Here is a 14206-nt window from a genome sequence, read left to right as displayed (position 1 = left end):
CTTCTAATGCCTTTACTGAACCAGTAAAGCCTAATTGCAGGTGGCTGTAAATTTTCTGACCCAGTCACCTGTGAGCAGAGTATCTGCAAGCACTTACTCCACATTCATTGTGTATTCAGCCAGGGAGGCAATCACAGATCTCTGTAACCTTATCCCAGAAAGTGATGGAAAGACTGAAACACTCATATTTATGGTGTTTTGAAACGTGTCTCACCAGTGTTAAGATTTATGGCAATTTACAGGGGGGTTTGGGTGATGTGTGCCAGGAGTTACTTACGCAGCTTCCTCTCTCTGTAACTGCAATTGTACATGTGACAACATCTTTAAACACTATATTAAAAAAAGAGTTGTCTGTCAGTTTAATGCATAGATAAGTACTACTTTTTCAATAGCTGCAGTAAGCTGCGGACAATAGGTCCCCTGTCTTTAAAGAAATACCATAAGGGTCTTAAAGAAAATAAAGACTGACACAGGTAGTGGAACATAATGAGAGTCTTACTCAGCTGTGAATTTTAGCTATGACTCTCTGTCTTCAGCTAATGAGCAAATGCCAGAGACCCACTAGGCCACATTTCTTGAGGAGAAACCCATTTTACTGGTAAATTGTCAAAATAATCCCTTCTCAGCTGAAAGACATCAGTAACAGACCCTCTGTTTTCAGAATGTGTGTTTGCACTGAGCCCTTCTCGACTACTTCAATCCCCAGCTACCAAGTCCTGGGAACAAAGGGAATTAAATAAGACTGGAGTAATCACAGATATTGGAATGATAAACTTGGGTTATTAAAAACCCAGCATTATTCCTGATATGATAATTCAAATTACCCTGCTGTCTTGTCTTTAGAATCTGGAAGAGAACAGTTGGTTGCACTATCCCAAGGAGCCTCATCCTGTACAAACAGATATATTTGGGAATATTTATGGTTTTAAGAAGTGATGTTCAGATGTCACCAAGTGTTGTGCATCTGTACTTTCAAAAAATATAAGTGGTGGGCAGCACAGGGTCTAAGAGAGGTACTCCACTCACTTTTGATCTCACCTGAACCAGAAGTGATGCCACCTGACTGAGCTAACAACCTAGTTTAAAAGTGAACTTCAGCTGCTCTATTTCTAACATCAGACAATTTTAGCTCTCTTCAGGAAGGTGCTTCTGGGCTCAGACTGCTGAACTGTTTCCACCTGGCAAGAAAAAGCGGTGTCAGGGAGCCAGTTCATCTCCCAGAGTCTCAGGACTGATTTCCCTCATCCAGACTGGAACTCCCAGAAGGTTCCTCCCACTCCTACCATCCCAAGCTCCCTGATGTGCAGCTGTGATGTCCCCTGGTCACATCCCCTCCAAGAGCTGACACAGGCACAACACCTCAGCTGGAGATGCCTTAGTCTTGAGCAGTCTCATAGGTGAAATTCTGAGCTCTGCATTTCTTTCTGCAGCAGTGGGTGCAGATGTGATCGAATTACCTCCTACTTTTTGAGCCTCATTTCCAGAGGAAGTCTATGCTCCCTGTTTCTGTTCCCCCATTCTCCCATGGCATTTTGAATGCTCAGCACTGTGCCTAAAAAAGCCCTTCAGCTTGATTTTGTTGTTGTTGTTGTTGTTTTTAAAAATGAATTGTGTATTTGGAGGGGGAAAAAAAAAAGCAATGAAATACAATCTCAGTGTGCTGAGCTCGATCTTTTCTGTGGCACCAAGGTAACACATTCAGTCGTCCTGGCTGGTCTTTAAATCTAGTGAGGTCAGGAGTGGTGCCTTGAAATAAAGCCTGATTGCCAGACAACCATGTCTGAATCGCCAGCACAGTTTTATTTTGTCTGGTGGAGTGGAAATTTGGCATTAAAACCTTCTCCCAAGTCCCAAACCACTACAGGATTTTAAGTGGAGGAAATTTAAATTCCAAAGCTGAGAGAGCACAGCTCTGGTTCTGATTGACAAACTAGGAAATGTTCCCATTAACCACCTGAAATGCACTCTCAGGTTGGTCATAAAAACGAGATTAAAGCTACCATGGTATCAGAGCCACTCACTGCTACGGATTTGCTGGAATGAAGGAGAGGAGGAAGGGAGTGAGAACATTTATTTCTTTTGTTGTGAAAACACTTTCAATTTTTAATTTGGGACACAAGATTCAGAAAGCCCTCTGAAGTTGCAAGGTTAGCCAGACTATTAAAAAAGGTTAAACCTTGAAAAGTGCTGGTCAGGTCTGAGATTTTTCAGCTCTAACAAACAAATCTCTATAGGTTGAGCTGGAAGAGTTTGCAAACCGTTCTTCACTGAAGCTGAGAAACAAACATGAAAATACACAACACTAGTTAAACAAATCCAGAGGTTTAGTTCATTTACCTGTGACGAAAAGCATTCAGCTGAAGAAAAAGAAAAAAAATATTTTCATGAGCTGTAGCAAGTACATTTTAATACACCATTTCTTCTCCCATGGAAATGCCTTCATTAATTTTACTGACGGAACAGATTTTGCTACTCTAGTCCTCCTCCTACATATTGAGTAAGCATCTTGCACTATAAATGTTTCTTGTAAATACAGTGGCATTTCTTGCAGGCAACTTCCTAACAATTACAGAGACTTGGGTATTTATCCTTATTTCAGCTGCCCAGTTTAGAAAGCCTCTTACAACTTACTTGTAATTATAAATCCTGTACCTACTTTGGCTGAAATAATTACAGAACAGGTAATTTTGAAAATTCTGGGATAAAGTTGTCAAATCTATGGCCCCCGGTGGATGAGTATATAATCTGACATATTCAATAGACTATTCCTACATGACTGATGCTTATTGGCATCACTGAGTATCGTGTTCAGTTCTGGGCCCCTCAGTTCAGGAAAGACATTGAGGTGCTGGAGCGGGTCCAGAGAAGAGTAACCAGGTTGGTGAAGGGACTTGAGCACAAGTCCTATGAGGAGAGGTTGAGGGAACTAGGGTTGTTTAGTCTGGAGAAGAGGAGGCTCAGGAGTGACCTCATCACTCTCTACAACTACCTGAAAGAAGGTTGTAGCCAGGTGGAGGTCGGTCTCTTCTCCCAGGCAATCAGCAGTAGGACAAGACAGCATGCGCTTAAGTTCTCTTAGGGGAGGTTTAGGTTGGATATTAGAAAGAGGTTTTTTACAGAGAGAGTGATCAGGCGTGCCCAGAGAGGTAGTGGATTCACCGTCCCTGGAGGTTTTTAAGACGAGGCTGGATGTGGCACTGAGTGCCATGATCTGGTAATCACAGTGGGGTTGGATCAAGGGTTGGACTTGATGATCTCTTCATCTCTTGATGAAGAGACTCGGAGGTCTCTTCAACCCAGTTAATTCTATGATTCTATGATTATTGGAGGGGATGGGTTCTGATAGGTCTTTCACAGTGTGTGTAATTTTTTAAGACAGAAACTCAGTCAGTCTAGGAGGCTCTGCCTAGTTACTCCAGAAGGATGTTGGAGTGGAAAAAATGACCTCCATCACCACAAGCTGAAGAACACACCTTACCTTGCTCACAGAGTGCACCTATGTAGCTTGGCAGGCACAGGCAGGTGAAGGTATTGAGGCCATCGATGCATGTGGCTCCATTCCTGCACGGGTTGGACTGGCACTCATCAACATCTGCAGCAAAAAGAAAAGAGTGGTTTTACAACCCACCCAGCTCCCAGCAGGGAAACGCTCTTCAGCCTTAGTCACACTGGTGACTGGGATCGTTTGAGCGCAGAAAAATAAAACACTGCGCAAGATCCAACTGGTCACTGTGCAGATGTGAAGGAAGGGACACCATACATCATTTTCCTGTGCTGATGGAAAATTTGACTTGTGTATGTCACCACAGCACAAAAACTCTCACTAAGCACTGGAGATCTCAAATATCTTCATGAAACTCAAATACTGGAAATCTCATCATGTAGCATGAAACACACTGCTAATTTCAGCCTGCAAAGCAGCAGGCCCTGGCTCATTATTGGTTTGCATTTCTCATTTCTTCTTTGTCTAATCTTATCAAAATGAGGACAAAACACCATAAAGGCAATCTCACTAAATGATCAGTCAGACAGTAGCAGTCATGGTCTTGCATAGTAAACAAGTAACAATTTCTGTCCCCCATTCCAAGGCTAAAACACCTGGTCTTCACCTTTTAAACTGGAGCACTAGATCATTTAATATAATTACTTTGTGTGTGTATTTGTACAGGTTATAAACTAGTCTGTCTTGTTACAAAGATTATATGATGTTTTCTACTGAGTTCTGTTTCTCTGAAACAACCACAGCTTAAACTTTAATACAGATTTTGCAAACATCTCAGTCCAAAGTGAATTGCTGGTAGTGATTCCCTCATTGAAATATAAGACAGAAATTAGACATATCTACAAACTAAAAATCAACAACTAGGAATAACTGTTGCATCATGTGGAAGGTTTTTTAAAAATATTTCTATTTTAAAATATATTCTGTTCAAATTTTTTATTAGGTCTTATTGTTCCAGTCATTTGGAAAGATCTCAAGACAACATTTTAGGCTTTATATCCAGAATATCCCTGAATATATGGGCTAAAAATGCTGAGATTTCCATTCTTAGGCACCACAAAACATATTTCTACATGGCAGTGGTCTGTGGAGAGTCCCACTCCAATTTTTTAATAAGCCTCTAAAAGCGCTAGGGGACACGAAGTGGACAGATCATTATTTTATAATTATTATCTATGACCTCTGTTTTGCAACCAGGGGATGCCACATTCCTTGACAGAGTAAGATTTAAGATACAGTATCTAAAATATGATGTCTGCCACTGATGAACTAGTGAATTATCAAACTCATGAGGATGAGCTAGGAAAGCAGAGAAAAACATTACTATTTTTTAAATCACACAAAAAACCCACAAATTTGTCTTCCAGAACACAAATAAAACCATATTAATCCTGACAACTATGCTGCAGTGATTTCTTTAACCTTTGAGTGGAGTTGTTTTTATTTTTTTTTTCTCGAAGCTGTAACGAGTTCAACTAATTTTACCATGATTTTTTTGTGTGTGTGTGGTTTTTGTTTGTTTGTTTGTTTTTGTTTTTTTTTTTAGTTCTGAATTTGGCAGGCAACTGTATCACAGAAAAAAACTTGGTATTTATCAGGGAATGGAACCTACAACTTTACAACAGTCTAAATGATCTCTGCACTAAACAGCCAACCTATCATTTTTACCATATTTTGGTTAGATTTCTGGAAGAAAAACTGGTTATTTTACATTGTACAGGTAAGTATCTGGACATCCACAGTCACAGCAGGTACACATAGATGTTACAGGCAGCTTGAAGAGGTCCTCAGGTAGAGCTGTCACAAAAATACCAACCTATACCAAATATGCATATGATTACCATAATATTTACAATTTCCTGAGAAAACATATCAGATTGTCATTCAGTACTCAGCTTCCCAGTCACTTTTAGGATTAGTTTATTTTACCAGGCTTCCAAATAATTACTCCAAGCTCTTAGAGAACTATCCCAAATATTAGTGTTTGTATTGTTTTATTTGGGTTTTTTTGAACACAGTGTTCTGAATTTTAGTTCCTGCACAGCTCTCTCAACCTTTCTGTGTGCCCACATCAGTGCACTTTATAGGGAAGGGAAAAGAGTGCACCTCCTCTATTTTACTGCTCTTAGGGACTCACTGCAGAGTTTTTCAAATGTCTGTTTATTCTTCAATTTCAAAACTCACCACTTGTGCAGATCTCATGTAAGAAAAATTTTTTTAGGCTTCATCTTACCTAATTCACACTGCTCTCCACTGAAACCTGGCAGACAGGTACAGATGTAGAACGAACCACGAGGATAGCAGGTGCCACCGTTGAGACAGGGGTTGCTCTTGCAGGGATCTTGGCCTGTTAAACAAGTAAAAAAATTAATTTGACCCTGCAGTTTCAAGGAAATAGTATATTTTCAATTTTTTTGAAAGAAAAGAAAAATCTTCATTGCTGCATTGATGGTGCTTTACTGTAATTACAGAAACTATCAACACTGGAAATACAGTTTTGTAAAACAGTAAAGCTTGTCTTCAGGCATCACCATGTTTCAACTTTAACAACAAAATATGGCATTTACTAAGAACCAATACAAATTATTTTTAGAATTGTGCTTTTTCACAGCAATGTGCACTGTCTTTGGCAGTCATGATACTCTAATGATTTAGTGTGCATGACATGACAATTAATTATAGCTGAAAACAGTTAAACATATGCAAAATGAATGGAAAATGCTTTTCTTTTGAATGGGGTTAGTTTATGCAGAATGACAGGGTACACAGAACATACTACTGGCTGCTGTTGTTTCACTTTCTTTTATCTAATCAATCAATGCCCACAAAGTCTTTCTTAAAAATACATTTGAAGAACACAAATAAAAATACTGCATACACTTGTAACTGAACTAAACATTAAGAGAAAAGCTTACCTGCCATGAAATCCTCAGTTGTTACAGGAGTTATCATTTAAATAGCTTTTCCTTGCAGATCTTTAGGCCTTCTAGTGGTGTTTATTTCCACCGAGTTTAGACACCTAGGTATTTGCATTTGATTTCATGCCTAGGAGCACTCATTCACACAAACAAGTGCACACTAAACCATTTATAAGTGTTAGCTTCTCAGAGTTAGAGGGAAATCCTGAGGATAATCCTTCTGGGGTACAAAAATAAAGCCCTGTCTTTGAAAATTTACAAAATGGTTAAGAGAGTTCTGTAAACCAGAGAAATGAGAAAAATTAAGATTTCTGATTATGTTTTCCACAAAAAAAAAATTGACTATGGTCAATGAAAAAAAAAAAAAAAAGGTAAATAACATCTTTTTTACCCTTGCAAACTGGACATTCAAAGTCTTCTTAAAGTACCAAATTCCCTGCTAGTCATAGCTATGCAGAAGGTCCCGCTGAAAGCCTCGTGAGAAAACTCCTATATACATAAGTTAGGGAATGTAACTAATTAGAGATTTCACCTTGGAGGTTTTGAAAAGGATCTGATGCCACCCATAGAACAGGGTGTTTGTTTTAGGAGTGCTTCACTGAATGTCACAAATGTAGGGCTGTGTTGAGCACCCTAATGGTGTTTATTGTGTGCTTGCTGTCTCTTTGTCCTACTGCAGAATGGTTATTTTCCCAGTAAACATTTTCAGGTTGACAGGTACCTGGATTGTTTGAGGAAAAATAATACAAAACCCTATAAAATTAAGCCAGTTCTTTAGTCAGTATCTGTATAAAAATTTGGATTGAAGAGGCACTACTCATAGAAAGCCTACCTGCATCATCCATGTGTTTGCTGAAATGGTGCCTAATAACTATCACGGAAAACAAATCTATGTGGCAAGTGATTTCTAATAAAAAGATCTGTAATTTTTAAGAGGCAGACACTTTATCAACCAGTTAAAGGTACACATGGGCTGAAAACAAAGTCTTGGTTCTCTCTTGTGTGGTTAGGAGGTGCTCATTTTTATAGAAAATTCTGATCTTAAAATGTGCAGAAGAGTTTCTTTTTAAGTCAACTGCAAGATGTTAAGAACAACCCTACTACAAACCAATTGTATGAGTACTATCATCACGCTAACACAGAGGAACTATCAGACAAAATTATCTGCTTGAGATTGGAAAATTAAATAATTACAGATGAATTCCCTACAACAGCCGGTGTTACCGTCCTGCCTTTTAGAACTGGATGGTTACCTCAAGTCTGATCCAGAGCTCCACGATGCAAACACTCATGAAGAGCAACTGGACTGGAGTTTGGGAACCCCCATCCTCCTCCACTCTGCAGGGGTTAAACCCACGCTGATCTCACAGCTGGAGGGTCCCAAGGGCTGATGTTATTTCACAGGGTGCTCTGGTAGTTATACCTCTCACCAGAGCTAAGGCAACATTTCACAGGTGTAAACACACATAACACAGTGATCATATTTGGGAGTTACCTGGGATTTGTACTGCTGTGCCTTCAACTGAACCCACACTGGTGCCAATCACAAAATCTGATCCATTAGTGACTTCAGGAAGGGAAAACGATGAGGTTACAACTTCAACAGTGTTTGGCTCCTCAGAGCTCATTGTGGACTGCTCATTTTGGTAGGGACGGTTGCCAGGGACAGTGCTGTGCGTTGCAATGTCAGAAGAAATTGTTGTGATCTCCCCTCGACCAAACAAAGCTGATTGTGTTTCTGTGCTTCTTTCCAGAAGCTGGGAAGGTGAAGTCAGCATTGTAACTGCTCCCTGGTCACGTTTATATCCTTCACTTTCAATGCTGTTCGGTGAGTCCGGTGTGGAAACGAGCCAGGGGTTCTCTCTCTTAGCACTCCTGTCTTCTTCTTGTTGGGGATTATTCACTCTCCCCGAGAAAGCTTCAATTTCTATTGTGCTAACTTTTGGGATGTCTGTGCTCACTCCTTCTCCAAAATTCAGAAAAGCAGTAGGTAAGATATGTGTTGATGGAGAATCTCCAGAAACTGTAGATTCTTCCTCAACAGGCAAATCAGTGACAGGGGTTTCTGTCTCCTCTGTCCTGCCTGTTACCAGCCTGCCAAACTGAGGAGTAATTTCCATAGCTGTGCTTTCTGGAACAGACTCAGGAGAAAGCTCTAGCAGAGAAGACTCTGTTGTGTCAAGAAGGTCTGTAGTGTGGGGTTTATAAGTTGCTGCAATATCAGAACTAACCTCCTTGAAGACTCCTTCTGATGAACGATTGGGCTCATCTGAATCCTTCGTTGATGATGATGAAGTACTTGGAATAATTACCTCAGGATACTCAGACACTCCATTAACTAAATGAACAGTTACTGAGGATGTAGGAGTTTGAGGGACAGAATGAAAACTCTCAGAATCTGTTTCCTCATACTCTGCTGATGCTGACTTTGTGTTTATATATACCATGGTGTGATTTTTTGCATTTTTGCTGGGTGATACAGTCACCAGCTGGGATGCATGCTGTGTGGTGACAATACTCAGCTCAAGTACGGCAGTAGTCATAGGCTTTTCTGGCTCCGTAGCTAAAACTGGAGTAAGAGGAGGAATCACAGGCTGATAATCAGTCAGTTCTTCTTGGCCCATTCCAGAAAAGCCAGACATAGAGATTGTTTCACTTCGATCTGTTATTACTCTGTTGTTTGCTGAAGTATTTGGCTCATAGCTGTCTTCTGTGGTGGGGGTTACAATCTGTTTCGACTCATAGGGCACCGGAGGGATTGCCAGAGATGGTACTGTAGGAAGGAAAATACCCAGTTCAGAGAGTTCAGTAGTCGTGAGAGTTTCTGTTGCAACATTCATGGCATTCCCTGAAGCCAAACCCATGTCTTCTGACTTTGGTCTGTGAACAGCTGTTACTGATTCTCCGCTTGGTGGACTGGAAGTAGTCAAAGAAAGACTGTCACCAGATTCAAGTGTCTTCTCTTTGGTTGTGGAAAATCTGGGCGTTGAATCATATTTTTCCCCTTCAGCTGTCATGCTATCGTCATCATCGCCATAGGTTGACTGTGTAACAGGATTTGGCATTGTGTGCACACTTATTATATCTTCAGGCATTGATTTTGAGTGATCCATGTCTATAATTGTTGTGTCTTCTGATGGGATTTGAAATCTCTCTTCAATTAGAGTGATGTCACCATAAACAGAAATGTTCAATATAACACTTCTTTTGTCATCAACCATGGGAATAATTTTCTCATATATCCCAGTATCACTTGCTAGTTCTTCTGATGTAGCTGCCTTTGGATGAACAGAAGATGGATTTGACACAATATCTGTTTTTTCAGTAAAAAGAGATGCTAGTCCTGTGATCACAGTCTGTGACCCATCTGTCAGTGCCTCTGTGGTCATAACTTTGGAATAAATATGCCCAGGAGCACTAGATGAAGCATTTAGTTCTACTTTTGATACCGGGGGTATTGACAGATGAGTAAACATATCAGGAGAAGATGAATCCAAAACACCAACCCAGCCAGATCCTTCTCCAGAGCTTTCAGGTAATACTCTGCCTGGCACTTTTATTGTTGATGTTACAAGAGATTCCTCTGCTTGAGGACTGGGAGTTCCATTCAGTATGACAGATGCAGGGGCTACGCCACCTTTAATCATAAAATGTGAAGTTTCCTCTCGTGAAACAGCTTTAGAAGTAGCTGTTGTCCCATCTGTTTCATTTTCTCCTGTTCCATGACTAGTTTCCCAATTGTGAGGTCCTTCAGTTGCCACAAAATAATGGGTCATCTCTTCCATCTGTTTGGAGATGAAACTCTTGGAGCTGGCTTCTGCTAAAGCCGGGGAACTCAGGAACACAGAGGTGGGGAACTGGTCTTCAGTTTCTGAGAGCAGCTCAGTCACAGCACTTGGAACTTCTTCATTAACTTCAGCATTTGCTTGGGTACTTCCTCTTTCAAAGTCTTGTGTCTTGACAGTTGAAAGTTCAAGTCCCATGTTTGCAGGATGAGAAGTGGGAGGACTTGAGGTACTCTTGATTCCTTTGACAACCAATGAAACTAAAGAGGGAATTACATCAAGGTCGTCTCCTGATCCCTGTCCTGAAAATAATGGATTACTAATATACTCATTATTTGATCGTTTTTCTTCCTGAGATGTCAGCAATGTTCTGGGAATATCTTTTGTAGGGAAAATGTTTAGTACCAACTTCTTCTCTTGTTCTATATCTGTAACTGGAGAGCTTATGTATTTCCTTTCAATCCTTACAGGCTCAGTTACTCTGTCATCATTAAATGGCAAAAGTACTTTCTGAACAGGTTTGGTTTCTAACTCCTTTTCTTCTGAATAAGGACTGAAAGTCAGAGTATTTGAAGATTCCAGATGTTCACGGGTAGCCTGTGTACTTTTAAAGAATGTGTCTGTTGCTGCTTTTTCTTCAGAAGATTCCGTAGTTTTTGGTGAAATTTCCCTTGGCCTGTCTTCTCCAGAATACGAATCTTCCACCAAAGGAATCTTTGTTGAAAAAGCTCTCACAGTCAATTCACCACTGGTTTTCTCTTCCATTCTCAGGTCAGTCACAGTTTCCATGGTGGTTTCCTCATGTTCAGGACTTGTGACTGGCACATCAGGGTTGGTGGTGAAGGCAAGATTCACAGATAATGTGCTGACAACATTGTGACTGTCATGCTTCTCCCATGTTTCTGGGTTCTCAGCAGGTGAAAATTCTGTTTTTGCAAATGATCTAAAAGACGTGTCTGGTTCTCCAGACCCCTGATCAGTGAGTGAGAAATGACCTCCAAGTATTTCTTCAGTAGGTCCATTAAACATCAGTTTTGTGGTGCTGCTGTCATTTTTGAATTCTTCTCCAGAGCCATGCTCAATTAGGAGAATCTTGCCCAGTGAGACAGTGGAAGAACCAAGTCTTGCATTTTTGCTTTCTGTAGATTCAGCTACTGCTTTTACATTGCCAATACCATGTGTCATCATACTGTCATGAGGGCTGTTACGAACCACGGATTCTGGAGATGATGTGACTTCACCTGATTCTGAACCTTCAGTTTTGATTCCTGGTGCAGTATGAGGTATTACCTCCTTTACAGAACTAGATCTTATGTCAGAAGGAGCTGTGTAGGTTGGTTCTGTTCTCATGTTTTGTTCCCCTGGGTTTCTTGTACTAAACACATCCAGGGACACCTCATTTGCTGCTCCAGATCCCTCTGTCAAGCCATCTGACCCAGTACTTGAAACTGTTACTGGAAATTCACCTGTTCTTGCATGTTTCCCATACTCTGTTTTTGCATCCTTCAGGGAAGCATCATCTGTGCTGTAAACTTTTCCTTCATGTTTTTCAGTGTGTGTTTCAGTGACAGGCCTTAATGGAACTGAAGTCGAAGTAGACTGAATGATAAGGTTTATGTCTCCAGAACCTGGACCAAAAAATGGGGAGTCGGTACTTACCACTTTTCTTGTGGGACCCCCTGAAAATAAGTCTGCTGGTTCTTCTGCTGATCCTTCACTTATAAAAAGCTTCTTCTCTCTCAAGAAAGGAATAGAGGTGACCTTTTTGGTTTCAGAACTTATGGTACCTGGTACTGTTTTACTGGGTAAGGTGGGCTCCTGACTTACAGTTCTGACTTCACTTGTAGTGCTCTCAGATTCGTTCAGCTCCAAATTTCCCTCTGTAGCAGTAGCTGAATTTTGGTGACCTAAGTAATCAGTGGTCTGTATGTCGTTTTCATCATCAGTACTCTTTTCAGTTACAAGAGAGCTGGCAATTATGTTTTCCGTAATAAACTCAGAGTTGGTGGCAACAGGTGTTTCAGGACTTTGATCAAAAGTCCTACTCAAAGCAGAGGTGATTCCTGAGGCAGTTACAGAAATTTCTGTTGGCATTACCGTGCCAGAGCCCAAAGAAATATCTTGCATTGAAAGTGTTTCTGTTACTGCTATTTCCCCTGTTGTTACAGTGATGCCCTCTTTTTCATCCCCAGAGCCTTCCAGAACCATAAAAGAAGCAGCATTTGTCTCAGGCTTTGCTGTAGAACTTGTTTGCAGAATATTTTCGATGGGGGCATTTGCATTAAGTTTAGCAGTTGATTTATAATGATCTCCTAGAGCAGAGGGTGTCTCTTCTGGAATAGGGTCAGTCACACTTTCATCTGCAGTTGCAGGAATAAAAAGTGCATCCAGAGAAGCAGTTACAGTGGAACTTTCCACAGTAAATGCATCAGGAGCAGAAGTTACACCGGAATTGTTTTCATCATCTTCCTTTCTTGACATTGTCACAACTTCTAAGGCAGAAGTGGATAGATCAGACTCTGTGGAGTCATCTCCAGAAGATTCACTAGTAACCAAAAGCAAGTTTTTGGTCCCCTTAGTAGAGTTCTCCTCATTTCCATGCCGTGTTTTGGTCTCTTTATTGTTTTGCAGAGACTGCCTATGGGAAGAAGTAATGGCTATTGATTTATCTGTTGTGACAACTTCTGACTCGCCACTATAGACAGGCTCTAACATTGCAACATCTGCTGTTGGCTGAGTAACTCCAAACACCCCCATCACTTCTCCAGCTTTGCTTGGTTGCATAGTTCCAGAAGCTTCAGATTCAGATATTATAAATGTGTTTGTTTCATTGATTTGAGCAAAGGTTACGTTTTTGGAATGTGCAACGCTTTCAATTTGGTCACTTCTCGCTTCCTCAGCCTTTGTGCTCTTAGGGGCATTGGTAACCTGGTGCTTCCCATTGATGAACTGCAAAGCTGGAGGAGTTGTAACATCAGTAGTATTTTCACAGTCTTCCTCTTCCTCAAACTCTATATAGTTTGTAAAGAAAGGATCCAATATTATAAATTCAGACGAATCCTGCACAGAGTCTGAGGTACAGGGTTCGGTCTGAGCTGACTCTGCATCAGTGTGGGTCTCATCTATTGCATGGGGGAGCACGTGACGATTGAACAGATCCAAAAATTCATTCACCGGATGATCTGCAAAAAAAAGAGAGTTTTTCATAATCCCTGAGTGACAGCAATGGTTGTGCATTACAGTACATACATGAAGTACAAGCAACCCATCAGAGAAAAGAAAAAACAAAACAAAACAAAAAAGCCTTCAAAATTAAACAATTTGTTGTAAATTCAGTGTGTTCTTCTGTTGACACAAAGTTAAACTCAGCCATGGTGTGTGACTTTCTAGTTGAAGCCTTTCTGCATATTGAACACATTAATTATTTAGTGCTGTTCATTGTCATCTGTGTTTGGTCCCAAACCCCCATCAAGTCATGTTATCCTATTCAGCAGAGATGAGAAATGGACAAGATGAAAATCATTTTTTAGACCAACCTGTTGCAACTGCTTCCATGGATTTAGACGCCAGCTGACCTTTACCAGAAACTGAACTTAGACCAAGCTAAACAAGGCAAAGTCTAAAATAAAATAGGACATAACAGACAATCCCTGTGCATCTCCATTGTTGCTTCAATAGAGTAACTCAGATTACTAGGAACACCATAAAAACTATGTCAATTACTCTGTTCATTAGACTTGGACCCTAGGTCAGTGAATAAAGGATTGCTTTCCAAAGTGGTTGCTATTTGGAATTTTAAAGCATTATGAAGCAAATATGAAAAAAATATCACAGATTCAAGAATCAATCACTGCTCAGAGAGTAACATGAATAAGGTCCAGTAATTACCTTCTGTTTACCACTGACTCCAAGTTATTTATACACTCCCACAGCTTGCAAACATCTTGGACTTTTTCTAGGTGGTCAAGCAGAAAAGGAGGAGGAAAGAAGATCTAAGAAGG

General features: G+C 40.4%; 1 protein-coding gene across 4 annotated transcripts in view; it reads right to left on the bottom strand.

Moving 5' to 3' along the window:
* The window catches only part of VCAN (versican), a 97451-nt gene that overhangs the window by 18935 nt on the left and 64310 nt on the right, over positions 1-14206 (bottom strand). For 2 of the 4 annotated variants that reach the window (XM_027881263.1, XM_027881257.1), the window contains 3 exons: positions 7916-13387; positions 5736-5849; positions 3479-3592 (listed from right to left, as the gene is read on the bottom strand). In XM_027881263.1, coding sequence (XP_027737064.1) covers positions 3479-3592; positions 5736-5849; positions 7916-13387 — 5700 coding nt within the window. The remainder of the gene's footprint in view (positions 1-3478; positions 3593-5735; positions 5850-7915; positions 13388-14206) is intronic. The other 2 variants (XM_027881272.1, XM_027881281.1) reach the window with 1 other exon arrangement.

The sequence above is a fragment of the Empidonax traillii genome, unplaced genomic scaffold, assembly GCF_003031625.1.
Source record: "Empidonax traillii isolate 1590-97213 ecotype Southwest subspecies unplaced genomic scaffold, ASM303162v1 scaffold6:size4315531, whole genome shotgun sequence".
Classification (NCBI taxonomy): domain Eukaryota; kingdom Metazoa; phylum Chordata; class Aves; order Passeriformes; family Tyrannidae; genus Empidonax; species Empidonax traillii.
The sequence above is the reverse complement of the archived record's forward strand: the minus strand, read 5'-3'. Positions and strand labels throughout refer to the sequence as shown.